The 19,370-nt window shown below is 60.8% G+C and overlaps 2 protein-coding genes across 2 annotated transcripts; one reads left to right on the top strand and one right to left on the bottom strand.

Moving 5' to 3' along the window:
• Window positions 1-814: 814 nt before the first annotated feature.
• Window positions 815-5,734, top strand: PRSS50 (serine protease 50). Its single transcript, XM_026500390.3, has 6 exons — window positions 815-980; window positions 1,069-1,266; window positions 2,420-2,582; window positions 3,564-3,847; window positions 4,946-5,112; window positions 5,504-5,734. Exons 1-6 carry the CDS (start codon window positions 815-817, stop codon window positions 5,732-5,734), a joined length of 1,209 nt encoding a protein of 402 aa, XP_026356175.2.
• Window positions 5,735-7,507: 1,773 nt separating this feature from the next.
• On the bottom strand, window positions 7,508-15,678 carry TMIE (transmembrane inner ear). Its single transcript, XM_026500678.3, has 4 exons — window positions 15,583-15,678; window positions 12,026-12,143; window positions 8,533-8,682; window positions 7,508-8,238 (listed from the first exon to the last, which is right to left on the bottom strand). The coding sequence occupies exons 1-4, from the start codon at window positions 15,676-15,678 to the stop codon at window positions 8,135-8,137; spliced, it is 468 nt and encodes a 155-aa protein (XP_026356463.1). The 3' UTR covers window positions 7,508-8,134.
• Window positions 15,679-19,370: the final 3,692 nt, after the last annotated feature.

The following is a 19,370-nucleotide window of genomic DNA, read 5'->3' as shown; positions in this document are numbered from 1 at the left end:
CCTGAGTGTCTCCCAAGACAGCAGGTCCTGGCAAAAGGTAGAGTGTCCTGACTTGATTTCACATTCACCTAGAATTTCCCAAGAGCTTTCAACCAAAGCTGCTCATAGGATTTCCCCACACTGCTTATTAAATGTGTTGTCTGTCTGTCATTGAGCCATCAAAATGTTCCCCCAATTCCAACGTACCTTAAAGTGGCCTTCTGCTCCCAGAAGGGTCTGCTGGCTACCATCACTCTTCCTCTGTGGCCAGGAACCTCACCTACACAGTCTTTCCCAAGCAGATGGCTCTGTCAGAGAAGAGCATCTGCTGAAAGGAGGTGGGGGTGGGGGTGGGGTAGGGTGCTGCTTAAAATTATGCAATCTTCAAACATCTTGAAAACCTTTCCAGCCACTCAATTTCAGTGCTCTGGGGCAAAGCCCCAGTGTAGTTATCAGGCTGGGGGGCGGGGAAGGTGGGCGGCTTGGAAATCCCGGAGGCCAGCCCCAGGGGTTGGGTCCCATCTCACCTGGGGCAGGATGAAAGCAGGAACCCGGCCCAGGGCAGGGGGCAGTAGGAGCGAGGAGGTGCAGGAACTGCCGCGCTAGCCTGAGGGACTGCGGGAAGTGCCTGGCCAGGCGCGGGGAGCGAGACCGACGGGCCACAGAGGCAGAGGCGTGGTGGTGCGGGCAGAAGGGAGGCCAAGTCCGTGGGGGCGCCTGGGCGGGGTGGGGGGGGCACGGGGAGCGCCCCGTGGGCGGCCACTGGGGGGCGCCCGCGCGGCCGGGGCAGGGGCGCCCGCATTCCCCACGCGGCGGACGCCGGCGCGGGCTGCCGATGGGGGGCGCCGTCGCGAGAGGAGCACCGCGGCGCCTTGGCTGCTACTCCCGAATGGAGCCCAGGGGGTGCAGGACGCCGGCCCGCAGGCAGGGCCCCCAGGGCCCCGGGGCGTCTGCCTTTCCGCTGCTGCTGCTGCTGTTGCTGCTGCCTCCGAGGCCCACGGGTGAGTCCCGCCCCCCACCCCGCACCCCCCACCCCCCACCCTACACTCTCGCCGGGCCTCGTCTGAAGCCCTCTGCGTCCTTCCGCAGGCTGTCTGGCGGGCCAAGCGCCAGGGGCACCGTCTCAGCCTGCTTCCGTCGACCCTGGGGTCCCGTGTGCGCCCAGTGCCACCTGTCCCTCAGACGGGCCTCGCCTCCCCCTCCAGTCCCCCACCGACCCGTCGCAGCCCGTGACCCTCCAGACCCAGACGGTGTCTGCTGCTAACGGCGGTGACGCCGGCTTTCTCAGTGAGTACCATGGACTCCCTGGGGGAGGAGGGTGGGGAGCAGTCTGAAGGACCTCTGACCCCTGGGGACCGAGGGGGGAACGGAGGAGGAAGGGGGCAGGGAGGCGTGAGAAGAGGTCTGGGGTGGGCTGCATGTTCCCGCCTCTCTGAACTGACCCAGGCTCCCAGCCCAGGACTTAGGGGATCTCCAGCACAGCTTTCAGGGGGCCTTCCCGTGGGTGTCTCGGGGGGGCCCCCACCTTCTGCCCAGCAGTGGCTTTCTAGCATGTCGAACGAAGACCCACAGAATTACTTCTTATCCTGGAACTCAGTGCCCACAATTTAGCTGCCACAGAAAGCCTCTCACACACGACCTAGTGCGCGCAGACACCCCCTCTCTTGTGTGGGGCTTGACACACCCTGGCGCTGGCGCATGCGCACTGATCTCACACTCTGCTAACCCACCCTGGGAAGCCACTGGGGGTGGGCTGCTGTGAGGCTGGATACGTGCATCTTCAGTCTGAGAACTTTTCCAAAGTGGCTGTACCCGCAGACACTTCCTCCAGCTGGGAACCCTCACCCATACTTGGGGTCAGGGCCACTGAATTTTGCCTGGCAGGTGCCTGGAGCAGAGCCTCCCTGTGCTGCTGCAAGTCTGCCCTTCCCCGAGGACTGGGGCGCTCGGCAGCTTTGGTGTGGGCTCACTGCTGGGGTGTCACCCTTGGGGTGTGTGTGTTCCTGCCCACCGCCCATTTTTCTCTTGGGTTGTCTCACTGCATCACAGGAAGATTCCCAGAGGAGGGAGAGTGGTCTGCCTTGGCCGAAGTCGGGGTGTGGGGGGGTGGCAGATGGAAACATGAATGAGCTTCTGAAGGATCTGGTCAGAGCCCAGGGCCGGTGCATCAGCCCAGGGCTGGTGGCTGGGAATGCTCTAGGGCCCTGGGCTGTGGGAGCAGGTGGAGGGATACCTGGGGAGAGCTGAGGCCCTTTGGAGGCTGCAGACCTCAGTCTTCATGTGGAAAAAGAGAAATCCCTGTGGGCAGAGAGAATCGCTGCAGGGATGTGGGCCACAGCTGGAGGGGTAGGAGACGGGGCTGAGGGGAGGGCGAGGGAAGGCGCCTTGCGATGGGGCTGCAAGGTCCCATCCCACATCAAGCTCTCACCTTCCTCCTCAGCCTGCGGCTCTTCCCACGAGCAGGACCCCACCCTCAGGGACCCAGAGGCCATGGCTCGGCGGTGGCCGTGGATGGTCAGCGTGCAGGCCAATGGCACCCATGTCTGCGCAGGTACCCTCATTGCCTCCCGGTGGGTGCTGACGGCTGCCCACTGCGTGATCCAGTGAGTCGGGGCCTGGGCGGGCGGGTGGAAAGTTGTTGGGAGCTCATCCTGCCAGCTGGTCCTTCCAGCAGCAGCCTCGCCCTCTGCAGAGCGCTGTGGTCCCAGCCCCAGCTTCCCTTACGCTCTCAGCAGGTGGAGGCCGAGTCCTGCTCCCTCACCTGGCTCCCCAGTCTTCAGCAGTTGTGCTGCCAATAGGCGGTGGGGGCTTGGAAGCCACTGGTCGGGCCTCCTTCTTCCCAGCCACAGAAAGACGATCCTAATTCTTTCATTCCACACCCTTTGCTTCACTTACTCCTTCTTTCCTTCCTTTGACCTGCAGCCTTTCACACTCCTTTGAAGTCAGGCCCTGGGCTGGGTCCTAGGGGCAGAGAGGGAACACATCACTCCTCTTGGGTTGCTGGGGAAGATAGATGAGAAGACAGGTGCTCACAGGGGAGTCTGGGCAGTGTGGGGACAAGAGAGAGGGCACGCCCACGTGCCGGGGCCAGGGCAGCGGCCTGCGGGCAGCATTCGCGCTGCTGTGGAAAAGCGTGCTCCCAGCGTAAGGGCCGACCAGGAGACTTGAGGGCCATGCTGGGAAAGGAGGCTGGAGGACGAGGCCGTGGCTGATGGCCTGCGCCCGGCCTCTGTCACTTCCAGGGCCTGGCATGGGGTGCCAGGCAGAGTCCAGAGTTTGGAACCAGAGAGGACTGGGTCCATGTCCCAGCTCTGCCACTTCCTAGCTGTTCGGCCTTGAGCTGTTTGCTGGACTTCTCTGAGCCTTGGTTTTCCTCTCCATAAAGTAAAGGGTTGTTGGAAAGGCGGGACCACACAGTGCAGTTGCAGGGCCCTGTTCACATCTGTTGGGAGAGAGGGGCTGGGGGGGGGGAACGCTTGAAGTAGGTTGGTGGCCTGCCTGGATTGACTCGGAGTGCAACAGTGGGGTGGAGGCTGGGGTGGGGTGCCTGGAGTGATGACGGACTCCCCTCGTGCTTCCCCCAGGGATAATTTTACCTATTCAGTGCGGCTGGGGAGCCCAAGGATTGACCAGATGTCTCCGACTACCTCCGACGTGCCGGTACCCCAGGTCATCCTGAACAAGCGGTACCGGTCCCATCGGTACTGGTCCTGGGTGGGCCGGGCCCACGACATTGCCCTCCTCAAGCTCATGTGGCCGCTTAAGTACAACAAGTACGTCTGGCCCATCTGCCTGCCGGGCTTGGACTTCGAGGTGAAGGACGGCGCCCTCTGCACCGTAACAGGCTGGGGACTCCCCAGGTTTGACGGTGAGTCAGAGCCTCCCCAGATCGGGGGGGGGGAGGGGGGGAGGCCCCGGGTCCAGGCCAGGGTCTCCCATGGACAGCTGTTTCTGAGACATCTTCCTGTCCGGCCCTGGTCTCCTTCCCCTTGGGGGTCGTGGCAGTGAGTGTGTCATGGCCGTCTAAGCCTTAGGGGTCCCAGATTGCCATGAGCCCTCAGCCCCAGGCCAGGGCCTGTACACAGAACTTTCTGGAAGGCAGAGGGGCACAGCGTAATAGCTTGCTGTGTGCACGCAATCCAGGACGTCCAGGATTTCAAGCAGAACATCTTGCAGTGGGAGGAGCAGGGTTCTGTGACTGTAAGAAGTTTCCCCAAAGAGCCCACATGGTAGGCTCCGGGCAGTCTGCACCCCGAGTTTGGGAGCCCCCTGCCCCCAGTGGACCTCAAGCCCTTTATCAGCCCCAGGGATGGAGCAAGGCCCAAAAGCAGGAGTGTCATTGCAGGCCCATCCAGGGGGCATTTCCTCACGAGCTTTAGGAAGGCCCAGTCCATACAGGGAGTCCCTCTTTTTCACAAGACAGGTGCTCTTCCTTTTGGCTTCACAGAGCCATCTTGCCTAAAAGCAGCCCGCAGCGGCTCCAGCCTGGGGGTGGGGGTAGCTGTTGGTCTTTCCTGCCATGGCCTGTCTGGGGAATGGCTGGGGATGGTTGGAAGTCTGTCCTCCAGGGGCTCCGGCTAGAGACAGAGTCACACAGGAGAGAGGGAGGAGAGGAGGGGAGGACGCAGCGCCTGGGGCCCACAGAGGGGGGTCTGGGCTAGCTAGGGTGGAGGAGGCCTTGGGGAAGCCTTGACGAAGGAGGGATTTGGACCTGAGCGGGGCTGGGCAGGCCTCCGAGAGGGAAGGGCAGAAGCCAAGCTGCCGAGGTAGGAACAGAGCCCGCGGGTCCGACTCTGTTACGGGTGCGGCCAGGCCCGGCGAGGCTGGGCTGAGGGCAGCCTGCTCCAAAATCTCGAGGAGGGGCTCTTCAGAGGCCGGAGGAGCAGGCCAGGAACAGAGAGGACAGCCACCGGGCTGGCGGCAGGGAGAGCGCCACGCCTGAATGGTGGGGGACCTGTCCCCGCAGGCGTGTGGCCCCAGTTCCGGACGATTCACGAGAAGGGAGTCGTCATCCTGAACAGCAAGGAGTGTGACAAGTTATACCACAAGGTCTCCAAAATCCCCTCTCTGGTTCGGGTCGTGGACTCCCGGATGATCTGTGCGGAGGACCTGGACAGGGAGGCTTTCTGCTACGTAAGCACCTCCCTCCTTGCCCCCTCACCTCCAGGGGCACCTGGAATGGTGCAGGAATGGGGGGGGGGCGCAGGGCAGCCCGGCTCAATGGAGAGGGGAGGGGAGGGGAGGATGGAGGGGGAGATGGGAGAGGAAGATGGGAGATGAGAGAGAAGAGGGGGCGGTGGGAGGAAGGGGGCTGGGAGCCTGGCATGAGAGAGGGGAGATGAGCCCCTCTGAGGGAGGTCTCCTGGGTCTGGACCTCAAGGGCCCCTCTCAGCTAGGTGACCCCCTGGGTTGGTGAGAGAGAGGTGGTGCGAGGGCTCCCTGCTTTGTCCTCGAGCTGGGGCATGTCCCCCTCCGGCCACACCCGGCCCCCCTGACCCATTTTGTTCCACACCCCTCCCCACAGGAGATAAGTGGAGAGCCCTTGGCCTGTTCTGTGGACACCACATGGTACCTGGTGGGACTGGTGAGCTGGGGCCCAGGCTGCGGGAAGAGCGAGGCCCCGCCCATCTACCTGCAGGTCGCCGCCTACCAGCGCTGGATCTGGGAACGTGTCAATGGGCAGGCCCTGCCAGCACCATCCAGGGCCCTGCTCCTGCTGCTACCACTGCCCCTCGGCCTCCTTGCTGCCCTCTGACACCCTCGTGCTGCCCCCTGGGGTTGCCATCCTCACCCTCTGTGCCCAGAATGCTGCGGGGGTTGCTCTTCCAGCCCCGCAGGGCAGGGCAGGGCAGAGATGAGGTGCTCAATTAAACGCTTCTCTTGCCCAAGCTGCCTCCTTCCTGGGCCTGAGTGGGAGGTGAGCGAGCCAGATGGGGGTGGGAGGGGGAACTCCAGACTGTCTCTACTGAAAGGTACAGAGGTGCCCGGCCTGCCTCCATCTCTAGGTTTGGGGTGACTCCCGCAGAAAGTGGAGGGAGTGTATAGGGATGATGCTGGAGTCTAGAATGTACCATCCAGGCTGAAGCTGGGCTGCTGGGACACAGTGTGAGGCTGGGGCGAAGGGCAGTTCTGTCTGGGCTGGGGAGAGGAGCATGTTTTCTGTGATGCTTTCGTGGGAGTCAGGCTCTCCTTGACTCTGGCCTGTCTCCCGGCCAGCGGCTGGAACACACCCTTCATTGCCCTGCAGCACTGTAGTGAACTTTGACCTTCCAGCCCTGCACCTGCCCAGAACCTCAGGCAGGTGCCCACTGGGATCACACGTCGTCCATCAGCAGCCAGGCCTGTCCAGAAAAGACTAGTAGAGGCCCCAGGTCAGAGGCCAGGGAGCAGGGCCGATGCAGCCCAGGCCTGGACTTCCCCCAGGCTTTACCAGCTGCTTCTCTGTTGGACTTCAGAGGGCCCCTGCCCCTCTGGGCCACACAGAAACACTCTGGCCTGTATGCATAGTGTGACCTTTGCCACAACCTCAACCTTCTGCGTGAGAAGCCCACAGGCTGGACCGTGAGGCCAGAGTCTAGGTTCCTACCTGGCAGGGTGAGCACTCAGAGTCCCTAGCAGGGCCTCCGGCGTTTCTCTGCCCGCCCGCAGCTCCATGACCCCCATGTCGCCTGGATCCCCCTCCTTGTATCACGGTGATCCTGTTCTGGGTCAGGATCCAGACTCGACCCCTCTCGTGTCCCCAGCGCCGGGCCCAGGCCATGGTAGGCCTACTGCAGGCCACAGAGTGGAGGCGAGCGGGGTGGAGAGGGGGGGCTTCCTCCCAGGTCTCGATGCCCAGCGAGGCTGCCGCTGCCCCTCTGCCTCTCGGCCACCGCCTCTCCCTCTGGCTCCTCACAGTTCAGGCTGGGAGAAAAGTCGGAGGACGCTTCTGCTTGGCGGGTGCCACCTGTCACAGCGGCATCACCCTCCACATCTATGCTCCAGGGACAGGACCTCCTCAGGGTCCGAGAAGGCACTCAGCTTTATTTACAAATCTCCGTGGGCTGCCAAGCCCCCCCTCCCCAGGAACCTCCCGTGTCTGCTTAGTTTCCAGGCCCAGATGTGCGCACCCCCGAGGAGGTCTGCCACCATCTGGAAACCACTCTGCAGGTCCCCTCCCCAAAGATTTCGTCTCAGGGGGGTGTTGGGCCTTCACCCTCTGGTCAGAAGTAATTCTTTGAGGCGCTACAGTCGACGTGGTAGAGGAAGCTGTGTGTCGTTCTGCTCAGGGGGCGGAAGGCCCTCTGCGGTGACCCCCTAGGGCCCTGACATCCCCCACCACCTAGAAAGGACCACCGGCTCAGCCCAACACTCCCCTTGGCTTCTCCAGGACTCTCTGGGTCCCCAAGATGGGGCCCTGCTACCAGCTTCCTTCCCTTCTCCCTTTGCCCCGCTGGCCTCAGCCTTCTGCACCCCCGACCCACCGCTGCAGCCCCCAGCCCCGAACCCCCAGGCCTCGAGCTCGGCCTGCCCTCGGCCTCAGCTCCAGTGCGGCTGCCTGGCACATGGTGTCTGCTGGGCTGGAGTTCCCCTGCCTTCGGCTCTATTCATCTCCCCGGCCCTGACACCTGCTGGGCCTGGAGGAGTTCCCTGGCCACCAGGGCTGCTATCTAGAGAAGTCTGAGAGCCTCATGCTGCCAGAGCTTCCCCTAGTGACCCTCGTCTTCCTCGTGGCCAGCCTGGGTGTGGCCTCACACGCCAGCCCGTCCAGTTCGGCCATCTCCTTCCAAGAGGCAAGCCACGTCCCGTCACCCCCGTAGAGCCACTGCTGTTCCTGGCAGAAGGGACAGAGGCATGTCTCGGTGGGTGTGAGGCCACTCCACTCCGGATCTGCAGGGGGACAGTGGCACAAGACTGCCTTTGCTGAGCGGCCATGGGGGTGAGGTGAAAGGAACGGAGTCCAGGCTGGGAGGCAGGACAACCAGGTGCAGTCTGGTCCCTGTCCCCCAGTGGGCTGTCAGGATGGGGCCTCAGCAGCCCCCTCAGAGCCAAGAAGAGGGTGTTCTGCAAACTCTATGGTCCATGGATGAGCTTGGAATCCCAGATGCCTGGACCCTGGCCAGGACTTGAACCCCAGGGCTAGCCAGCCCCAGCTGCCACCTCCAGGAAGCCCTCCTTATTTCTCCCCTTTCTTCTTCTTGGCCTCATTCTTCTCATCCTCCTCTACCTTGATGGCCACTGTGTCCACACTGTCCTTCTTCTTCTTTTTCTTCTTATCCTCTGTGGGGTAGAGGAGAGGTGGGTGGCAGGAGTGAGGCAGGGGGTCCTAGGGCCCACACCAGAGCCTCCCACACCCAGCCCTTCGCTGCTTCCTTCCAAACCTCTCCCACCTGCATAAGAGCTCCTTGTGTTACCTGCCTCACTCGGGCCCGTTTCGGGCTCTGGGCTCTAGGCACCAGAACCTAACTCGGGCAGAGGGGAGGAGCGGGGCCACTCTGGGTGGCAGGACGGAGGAGGTGGCTGGGTCAGCTGGGACAGGTGGCGGAGGGGGGCGGGGGGCCCCGGCCTGCTCACCTCCGGGGATCTCTGTGAGCTCGTTGAGGGGGGGCACTGTCTCCAGTTTGTCCGTGTACATCTTGGCTGCCTTCCGCTGCAGGTAACGGGCTTCGATCTCCTTCCGGGTCCGGGGCACGCGGCAGTTGAAGACGCAGCAGAGCGTGATGACTGTGGGGGGCACAGAGCAGGCTTGGCCGAGGCTGGCGCTCAGACACCCACGAACGGTCCCCACATTTCAGACCTGCCCTCACCTGCTTACGTGCATCTCACCCAGGAGCCTCTGGCAGAAGGCTCTGCGTTTAGACGGGACCCCTGTGGGCTCTGGATCCTTGACACGATCTCTTTTCCGAGCGGGGCTGACTCTCTTTTCAGGCAGGCCCCAGGGGCCGCTCTCGGAAGGGCCTGGCGCTGGGCTGCATGTGCTGCTGTCACTGCTCCTAACGATTTCTGGGGTCTCATACTTTCATTCTGCACTGGCCCCTAAGTCCTGCTGCTGGTCTCACCTTCTGACTAGACCGAGGCCCCTGGAGGGCAGGGCAGAGGCCTGCACCGGTGACTCAAGCGGCAGCCGCCCCGAGGCTGTCCCGTGTTCCCACCCGGGCCTCTCGGCTCCTGGTGCTTCCTCCCCAGGCCCCTGAGAGGACCTCAGACACTGGAGGCTGTGGCCGTGTGCTCCTCGACCTCCTTGAGGACAAGCCGGGGCTTCTCCCGGCCTCGAGGGCCCACCAGAGGGCACAGACCCTGCCCTGGGGTGTTCACCTCAGACAGTCAACTCCAGGAGCGGTTTTCCAGCTGAAGGCAGCTGCGCCCACGCGAGCTGGGCCAGGGAACGGAGCTGGCCTGTCTAGTGACAGACAGGGCAGGGCAGGGCTGCCAGGACCGGGCTGGACTGAGTTTATTTTTCTAAGGCCCCACAGTCTGACCACCTTGGCCCGGGCCTCAGGGGAGGGGACCGGGCTGCTTCCTATTATAAGTCGGATGACAAGACTTAGCTTCCTGGCAGACTCCTGGGGGCAGGACGGCCAAGCAGGACAAGCCAGGCCTATTTTAGGGAAAATGGATCAGACCCACGTAGCGGGGGCCGGAGCACATTATGGGGTCAGCTTGTGCAACCCCTTCAGCCAAATCTTCTGTGGCCTCACTGTTTCACCCAGATTCCCAGAATGAAAAAAAGAATGAATGAATGACTGAGTGAATGCGTGAGATGGTCTCAAAGCCTTTGCTCCTGAGGACAGAACCGAATAGACGGACGGGGGAGCTGGGGGCGCTGCATGAGACCCCAGCAGTAGGTCTGACTGTTCAGTGCTGTCCAGGGGCAAACAGCAAGCCTTTCTTACCCAAAGAGCTAGGTTCTGGTCTTCTCCAGGCCCTGGGTGTGTATGCCTACGGCCCCGATCCTACTGGCTTGGGCCACCTCTTCCAGCCCCCCCGCCGGGCATGTCCTCTCACCCTGCTTCCTCAGGCTCTCCACAGAGGCCTGGGCTTCGAAGGGAGCTCAGCTATGGGCACCTGGAGTGGGATGAAGACACCGCCCCTCGCTCCAGGCCTGCCCCACCCAGCCTGGCCTGGTCACTTCTCGTCAAAGAAGGAAAAAAAGAACGTGTCTCGGATGGAGTTCCAGGGCCCAGACAGGGGCTTGGAATGTGAGTCCCCAGGCTGGAGGGAACTCCAGAGGCGCCCCATCCAAGCCCAGCCCCTCTGCACAAGGTTCTGGGGTGACACGCCACAGACAGAGGTGCCACGTAAGCCCAAGTGGACTGGGCGGCAGGAAAGAGGCTTCGTCCCCAGGAGACGGGGCTGTGCCAGCCCTACTCCCTAGGGCCCTGCACGGAAGGTGGCAAGTGGTGACCAGCTGCTCAGAGGCCTTGGGACTCTCCCTTAGTCTTTTCTAGGAAGCAGGGTGAGGCGTAGGAGCTGGTCTGCGGGCTTCAGGTCCAAGGGCCTCTTTGGGTCAGACACTGCAACTGTCTTGTGTGGCCCTAGGCACCGCCACCGTCTCGGGCCAAGCAGAGCCCAGAGAGGCCATTCTGTGTTTAGAGGCCCCTTGGTGCCCTCACTCCTGCTCCCTGGAGTGCCCCAAAGTGGCTCCCTGGGCCCGAACGCTACACTGTTCCTGCAGGCAGACGCCTCCCTGAACACTGCCTCTTGGTGCTGGAGTGTGGGGGGACGGGGGGAAGGGGACATGCAGGGGGAGGGGGAGAGGGGCCACGGTTCCTTCTCTGGACACATGGGCTGGGGCTGCAGCCACAACCGGCTGTCAGCAGGGCCTCCACCAAGAGGCCTGACTAGTCCTTGCCTTGGCTAGGAGTGAAATGCAGCCTCTTGCTCGGATCCCGCTCCCACCCCAGCCCCGAAGAAACAGTGATGGTGGGGTGTGGATATTTTCCCACAAGGAGGCCCTTTCCAGTGCCAAGAGAGGCACATGCAAGTCAGATGTCCTTGTCTCCCTTGGAGTCCTTACATCTGGGTGGGCCGTCTTTGGGGCGCTGCCCTCCAGGGGGACCTCATCCTGGGACAGCTCCAGCTAGAACTTAAATGCCGCCCTCGCTGCCCGGACCGGGGGTGCACGCAGTGAAAATGCTAGAGGGGTTATCGGAGACCTTGCGTGGGGGCCGTTTCCTCCCACCTCTGCCTACCCCATCTTCTCTGCCTGGAATGCTTTTCCAGCTGCCCACCTGGCAAAACCTCACGCGTCCTCCCATGAGGTACAGCCAAGAGGACCCTCCTCTAGCAAGCTTGTGCAGGGGGAGTGGGGTTTTCTTTCCCTTCCTTGCCTGCGTCTCCCCCGATCCTTTTGTGTTTAGGAACCTTCGTCAGACTCTACGTTGTACCCAGTGGCCTCCCCCCATCCCGTTGGCATTTCTCTGCCCCGCCTTTCCCCAGTTGCAGACCCCTGCTCTGGAAGGGCTGAAAGGAGCATGCCAAGCCCGTTTCTGTTGTGAGTTTGCTCCAGCAACTCCCAGTCCCAGAAGAGGAAGGGGTCTCCTGCTTTTAATTGAGGGGGGTGTGAGTCATTCCAGGGGAACAGGAGTTGACAAGGCATGGTCTGAAGCCTGGGAGCCACATTTGCCGGGTGTCTGGGGAGCCTCTAGGCAGAGCTGCGGCCAAGGATGGCCTTGCTGGAGCCTCTGGGCGTGGGCCCTTTAAGCGGGCCAAACTGCAGGAAAAGCATCAGGAGGCCAGCGATAGGGAAAAATGACACGTCCTCATCCTGGTTCAGTGGAGTCCCCTGTAATTACTGTAATTGCCATGTGGCTGTGTCCCAGTTGGGCAGAATACTTCAGGTCACCACCAGCCTGTCAGCCCTCCACAGGGACTTTGTGTAGATCAGGGGGTGCCAGAAACCACAGTGGGCCTCCTGCGGGCGACTGGCCTGCTTGCACTGCCCGGAATTGCTGCTCTGAGCCCCTGGGGGGTGGTGCTGGTGGAGGCGGGGGGTGGGGGGGACGGGAGGCAGGGGGTGCTGTGCTCCTGCAGCGGCCTGGGGGGAGGGCGGGGAGCAGCTACTCACTGATGGACAACACGAAGAGCGAGAAGATGCCCACCACGTGCCAGAGGCGCATGTCCCAGAACACCACTGTCTCCTTGGTCAGCGGGGGCGGCTTGGGCTTGGGCGGGGCCGTGCTGGGCTGCAGGTCGGGAGAGAGGGAAGTGAAGCCAGGCAGAGGCCAGGGGCTGTGGCTGGGCCGAGAGAGGCCCAGGTTTCAGCAAGGACTCAGCCCGAGCGTTCCAGAATCTCCTAGAATCAAGTGTCTTGGGTAGTCACAGCCAACGCCCTGGACCTTGGGAGTTTCCAGATTTAGAGCAAGAGAAGAAAGCAGAGCCCCAGGACCATGGAGCCAGGGAGACTTGGGGTACCGGGGTGCCTGGGGATGCTTGGGGACACCAAGGCCTGAAGGGGCAAAGGTGGATGGCTTGTCCCAATCAGATTCAAGTCCCCTTTGGGCAGCCTGGTCTTACCACCTGCTCCAGTCCTGGGCCCCACAGGCAGATGGGGTCTCAGGACCAAGGCCAGAGACAAGGCGAGGCCGGTACCGTCCTGGGGGAATTTGCTCCCAAGCATTCTCAGTGTGGGGTGGGGTGTAGAGCTGGACTCAGGGCCCGTGGCTCTGCTGCCTGGCCAGGACCCCCACTGGGTGACCTCAACAGTTGCCTACCCTGCCAGAGTCACCTCTTCTGACCAGCGGCTAGGCCAGAGTCCTCCCAGTACAGGACCAGATAATTAGTCTGCAATGCGGCAGCGACACCTAGAGGCCAAACATTGTAAGCATGGCTGGAACAACGCCCAAGCAGAGCACAGCCTGCCACCTCCCACCATCCCAGTGGGGTCGGCCCCTTGCTCTGGGAGTCTAGGGGACATGGCCCTGCCCTGGGGGACTGAGGGAACAAGAGCCTGCCCGGTGGGTCTGGGCAGGACCTGTCCCTAACCTGAGGAGCTGAGAGGGAGATGACCCTACCTCTGTCACCAAGTTTGGCTGGGGGATGGGGGGTGGTGGTTAATGCTGAGGGAGAGAGGACCCTGGGGCATCTGGGGAATTCACTGTCTCCTGATTAACCAAATAAGGACAGACATGGAGTCTCTTTGGGCTTTCTGGGAAGGAAAGGCAACTCACAGCTCAACCATCCATCCGGTCTTTCCCCTGATTCCGTGTGCATGGACTGGGCACCTACCACAAGTCAGGTGCTTCCTCGTCTAAAGAAGGCTGCCCTTCAGCATATCCCAGGTAATCTCTGTGCTTGGGATTGGTACATGATTCCCCAGCTCTTTTCGCTTAACCAGGGTACACTGGGCTGGGCGACTTCTTACCTCTAGGCCTCAATTTCTGTCTGTACCTTGAGTGGGGGCGGTTCCAGGGCTCTCTGGGAAGCTCTCTCTACCCAATCAGAATGGTAACATGATGAGAAGATACCCCTCCTCAGCGTCATCCCAGGGCCTGGATCCATTTGCAGGGTCAGGCACATGTATGTGGGGTCAAGGAACATGTGTGTGGGATCGGGCACATCTGTGGGTTCAGGGCACATGTGTGTGGGGCTGGGCACATATTTGTGGGTACAGGGCACACGTGTGGTCGGAGTACGCATGTGCGGGCAGACACATGTCTGTAGAGTGAGGGCCAGGGTCTGGGCAGTGGCGGGGTTCCCTACCCTAAGGCTCCGTGTGCTTGGTCCGGCTGGGCTGTATGGCTGGAAGACACTCAGGTCCAGAGAAAAGATCTCAGATTCTGAACTCGGGCAGCTGAGAGCCCACTTCTGACAACTTCTCCTTCTAGCCTTGTTCCGGGTGCAATTGAGCTTATGATCTCACCCCGATAGGGATCTTGGGTAGAGGGTAACAGGTAAGAGTCGGGCATCTGTGTGGTGGGCACTGCTGGAGGTCTAAACTCTAAAGCTTGGGAGCCCCGGCCTCCATCAGATGGAGAATGATGCCCGTAGGGGCTGTCTTGGGTGGTGCTGTGGACGCCAGCCCTACCCATCCTTCTGGTGCTTCCCTGGATCCCCTGGGCTCAGCCAGGCCCTTGCTTAGGCTGTAGGCAGATGGCAGGCAGATGGACTCCAAAGGCAATTTCCCTTGATGAGCAGGGAGAAGATGTGCTCCTGGGGGCTGAGGGGAAGAGTCCTTGGCTCAGAACTGACATGACCCCCACCCTCAGCCTTCTCCCACACCCAGGCCAGCTCAGTTTCTGCACCTGAGGCCTCGGGGCAGCCAATAGGGGCCCAGGTACACTCTGTGGGGCTCAAGCCAGCCTGGCTCCCCTTACAGGGACACTGGAGCTGACATCTGACTCCAGGCCAGCCTTTTGATTACATCCTCTGGTCAGCAGCACAGACAGGATAATATCGGGGTGCAGGGCTCTGTCTTCTTGTCTCTTGGACCTTCAGGTTCGGGGCTGTGTCCTGTTAGGTCCTCAGGATAAGACTCTTGTCCTCCCTCTCCCATCCTGTCCCCTGGTACCCGCCCTCAAGGGCTCTCCTGGGCGCCTTGCTGTCTCTTGCCCTTCTGTCTCTCTGCCCTCTCCTCTCTGTTCCTTGCACAGGCTCTGAACTCTGCTTCTCCTGGCCCTGCCTCCTGGGCCTTCTCCCTCTGGCCTCGTGTGCCAGAATTCTGGTTCTGGTCTGCCACTTTGACTCCCCTTCATTGCTCAGCAGGAATGAGGGACAGAGAGGACCGGGAGGCTGCAATGGCCCCCACTCTTCCCCTCCCAGCCCTCCCAGGTCCTGGGCAAGCTCCTGGCCAACCACCCCAGCCACCCTCCTTACCTCTTGCTGGGTTATTTTAGCAGCTCCCCCAGCTCTCCCAACTATGTGCCCTTTTCCAATTTATCCTCCTCCTTCCGTACCAGGACTCATCCACGACTCTCCCCTGCTCAGAGACCTTGCCGGCTCTCCGTTATCACCCGGGACGAAGTAAGACCCCAGAGGCCTGGGTCCTGCCCTGCCTGCACCTCCCCTCCAGGGCCAAGAGCTCCACAGGGAGCTGCACTCAACACATGGCTGCTCTATAAAGGGTCTCCTCATCTTCCTGCCCCCAGCCTCCAGCTTGGAAAAGCCCTCACCTCCTTCCCAAGGCTATGTCTCCCCCATCAGGCAGGGGACCCTGAAGGATTTCTCGAAGCAGAAGCTTTTTCCTCCAGCAGACCCTAAGATCAGGGACTAGATATCCTCTATCAGACTAGAGGTCATCGAAGCCAAGAACTTATGCCTCCCCCACCCCTCCCCGAACCCCATTAGACCAAAGGCAAGACATAAGGGCTGAGCAAAGCTCTATCCCCAATCAGACCGGGAATCCTTATGATCAGGGTGAGTCTCCCTGACCGGACTCATGTTCCTGAAATCTGGGGCTGTGCCCTCCCATCAGACTGGGGACCCTGGGGTTGGGGGCTGCGTCTCCCACCCCAGCGCTGTGGGCAGGGCCGTGTCACCCCATGAATCCAGGTCTGCTGGGGCAGTTGGAAGGGAAAAAGCTAGCTCCCAGTCAGAAGGGCGTCCCCTAAAGCCTCTGCTCAGCCGCTCACAGCCTCCCCCCTCCCCCTCCCCGGCCCCTCCGCGCCCCCCCCCCCCCCGCCTTACCTCCACCAGCTGCCCGGCGACCCTCGCGAGGCAGAGCCCCAGCGCGGCGCCGCCCAGCGCCCAGAGGGGCCCCGCGCCCCGCCGCCGCCCCGCCATCTCCACGCCCGCAGCTCCGCGCCCGCGGCCGCAGGTGGGGGGAGCCGGCCGCGCGGGGCCGGGCGCCGTTGGCCCGGTGACTGCCCCGCCAGCTGGCGCTCGCGGTGCGGATCTGGACGCAGGCCGCGCGTGGGCATCATTTATTCATCGCCGGTGTCTGGTTCCAGTGCCGCCCGACCCCACCTCGCGGCGGGTGGAGGGCCCGCCCCCCTCCCGGGGGATCAGAGTCCGGATCCCCCTCCCCTAACCCGATCTAGCCCGGGCCGAGGGATGGGAGTGGGTGGGAGGGAGAGGACGGACTAGGGGCGGGTCCTTGAACAACAGGTCCCACCTTCCCTGCCGCATTCGGGCCTCAGTTTCTCCATCTGGGGCAAGGGGAGGGGCTAGCATCTGCTGATGTAGGAGGCCCTTCCCAGTCTGACGTTCTGAATTTGAAAAACCGTACTGGACCCAGGCTGGTGGTGGTAGTGGTGGTTGTGGGGGTGGGGGTGAGGGTTGGCAGGCAGGTTGCCATAGGGACAGGCGCTCAGGGATGTCCTGGGCTTTCTGGGCTGGCTTCCTGCCCGGAAACGGCTCTGGTCACTCTGGACACCAGAGCTAGAGCGGGGGATGGGGATGAGGGGATGGTATGGTCAGAGTCTCCAGTTGCGGGTACTATGGAAGGTTCCTGAAGAAGCCAGCATCTGCTGCCCCATGGGACAGGGAAGTCTCCACCGGGAAGGGCTGGAGGGCCATTTTCCTGACTCTGGCTGACCCTGAGCCTCTGCCCCAGTCTGAGCCCCAATTTTCACTCCAGTCTGAACCATGATCCTGACCTCACACTGAACCTGGCCCACATGCACTCTGGTCCTCACCCCAGGATGAGCCTTGACAACCCAGGGATGGAGGGAGGGTGGATCTGAGGAGCTGTGGAGACCAGGAGGGCTCTGGAGGAGGAGGAGGGAGGTCTGGGGTGGGGAGACTTCTCTGGTTCATTCTTCTTCCTCTCCTCTTCCTTCCTTCCGTCCTTCCTTCCTCCCTTCCTCCCTTCCTTCCTTTGTTAATTGTCTCCTGCATGCCGAGTGCTGGAGAAGCAGCCCAGCTGTTGGACCCCTGCATTCTTCATCACCATGGACACCAGTGGAGCAGGCTGAAGTGCTTTGGGCATTAGGCCCACCCTCAGAATTAGGGACCCTTAGATTCAGAGCCCGGAGGTGCAGCAGATGGGCAAGGACCAAGGCGAGTGACAGCAGAGAGCAGAGGGCCAGCTGTGGACATCCACAGGTGACAGGGCTGGGGGATCACAAGGCAGGCAGAAAAACAGGAGAGCCACTGGCAAAGGACAGCTGGCCCAAGGGATTCTCGACAGTGGGTGGCCAAGTCTGGGGGCTGGGTGGGCTGGGCCGGGCCACCCCATCCTCCCCAGGCTTGCCCTAGCCAAGCAAACAGGAATTCTACTAAAGCCCAAGTCACTTGCTGAAGCTCCCACCCCCTCATGCCATCTGTCATGGGCCAGGCTAAGGAAAGCCACACTCACCAGCCAGGGAGGTCACCCTTGGGACACAGGGTCAGAGAGGCCTTGGCTGGACTGGGCTGAGGTTAGTGGGCCTGACAGTGGCCTTGGGCAAGCCATTACTCTTCTCTGCTTTGAATTCCTCATCTGTGGAATGGAAAGGACAAGACTCTCATCAAGGGGCTGTTGGGAGGATTATATTATGGGAATGCTGAGCATAGGAGGGCTCAGTCCAGGAGAGGTGGGATGCCACTGTTTCCTGTAAAGTTCAGTCTTTCCATTCCAGAAGCAGGGCAAGCTCAATGAAGAAATCTGAAAGGCAATACATTCATGTGTGTCCCTATTGTCCCCTGAGATGGCCATTGTTCCACACGGGTTCCATTTCTCTGCTGGCTCTTGAACATAGTTGAGATCTCGCTGTATGCTATACCTTTTTACCCAGAGTTTTTACCCAACACGAGAATCCTAGATCCCCACGTCCCCCAAGGCACTGTCAAATACTGTCACACAGGCTTTGAAGTCAAACTGACTTAAAAGAACAGGGTGTCCTGAAACAAGACAGTTTTAAGCTTTTATAACTTTTATAAAGCTCCAGATTTACAAGAATCACAATTTGGAAGTTTATTTACATTTCCTTTTTTGCCCCGTAGGGATGGCAAAAGTTCACTGAATAAACTGAAATTATTATCCAAAGTTCACAAAACTAAAGTAGCATAAAGAAAATTGAAGTAATGAAACTTGCAAATTATGTTTCTTATAGATTTATAGCTTTACACTTTATAACAACTAAAGTTAATAAAGCTTGAAACCAAGACTCCTGGGGCGTGATCATCTTGACGGCTGTGAGGCCTCAGTGGGCTACTTAACCTCTCTGAGCTTCAATCCCTCATCTGTAAAATGGGTATAAGGACAGTATCATGGCACCTGCACATCACAGGCCTTCAGGCAATGCTAGTCCTTCTGACTGTTGTGGTTCTTGTGGGGAAAGGCAGTCGTGCTAGTACTCGGTAGTCAAACCCAGCAGCACCTCGTTCAAGGCCCTTTGTCAAACATTTGCATTTTTCCCAATTCTCCAAAATGTGAAACACCACGGTGAGAGAAACTTCCTGAAAGCTAAAGGCTTTTCCATCTTCGAAGTCTCTTCTTCCTCTCCTCTGTGTACTTAGGAGGAATTGAGGGCCAGAGAGGGGTTGTGCCCTGCGTCAGGTCACACAGAAACTGCCCCTAACCCAGGGTTCTGCCCCCTTTCCAGTACTATTTCTATTTCTTATGAGGTCCCCAGATCCCCCTGCACCCTACTACCAGTAGGGCCCATCAAGTCTGGGGTGGCAGCACTCTAGACTCTCAGGCTCCCCTGCCAGGCTCCTCTGGAAAACAGTGTCCCCTCCATGCATGGTGGCATGAATGCTGGCCTGCGGAACACTGTTTGTCCTTTGTGTGCTATTTTGAGCTCCTGTGGGTTTCCGGTAGGGACCTGGTTCAGTCTCCTGGGCCTCTGGGTTGGAAGCCATGGGAAGGGTCAACTGATAGTGGCCAGGGGAAACTGTGACCGTTCTCTCTTGGAGCCAGAAATGCCAGGACTCAAGGCTCAGCTCTGGTGAAGCAGAGGGTTGGGAGTGGGTATCCTCCCAGTCACAGAGCCAGGCTGGGATCCAGGACATCTTGGACTTTGCCCGGGCTGGGGGGAGAGGGTGGGGTGCAAGGAACTGGGCTGCCTAGGCCTGTGACACAGTGACTGGGGCCTGCTGGGAGCTGGCTGTCTCTGACCTTGTTGGCCCCAGGCCTGGCCCAGAATAGCTGTGGGGCTGGGGAGGGCCTGGTGAGACTTGTGTGTACAGAAGCACTTGCTCTTGTCCCAGGGCACTCATGTACACAGGCGTGCAGGCGCACTCTGCACTCGCCTCTCTGTGGGTCTGAGTGCGAGTCTTAGTGTGTGTTCTGTGGCGCGTTATGTAAGTCTGTGTCCGTGGGGATGGGCACGTGGTCTGCATGGGCCCACGCACAGGGCTGCCTCCTGAGATGTGTTACATGGGAGTCCTGCCAGTGCGTTCAGTAGTAGATGGGTCCGTGTGCACACATAAGTGTGCACACCACACATGCCTGTGGCTGTGGAATCATACATGTGTGCAGGGGGCGTGGGAGTGGTGTGGGTGGGTGTGTGCAGATCTGTGATGGGACTGGGCAGGGGCCCTTGGCCATG

Source organism: Ursus arctos, unplaced genomic scaffold, assembly GCF_023065955.2.
Source record: "Ursus arctos isolate Adak ecotype North America unplaced genomic scaffold, UrsArc2.0 scaffold_14, whole genome shotgun sequence".
Lineage (NCBI taxonomy): Eukaryota > Metazoa > Chordata > Mammalia > Carnivora > Ursidae > Ursus > Ursus arctos.
This window is presented reverse-complemented; position numbering and strand designations above follow the sequence as displayed.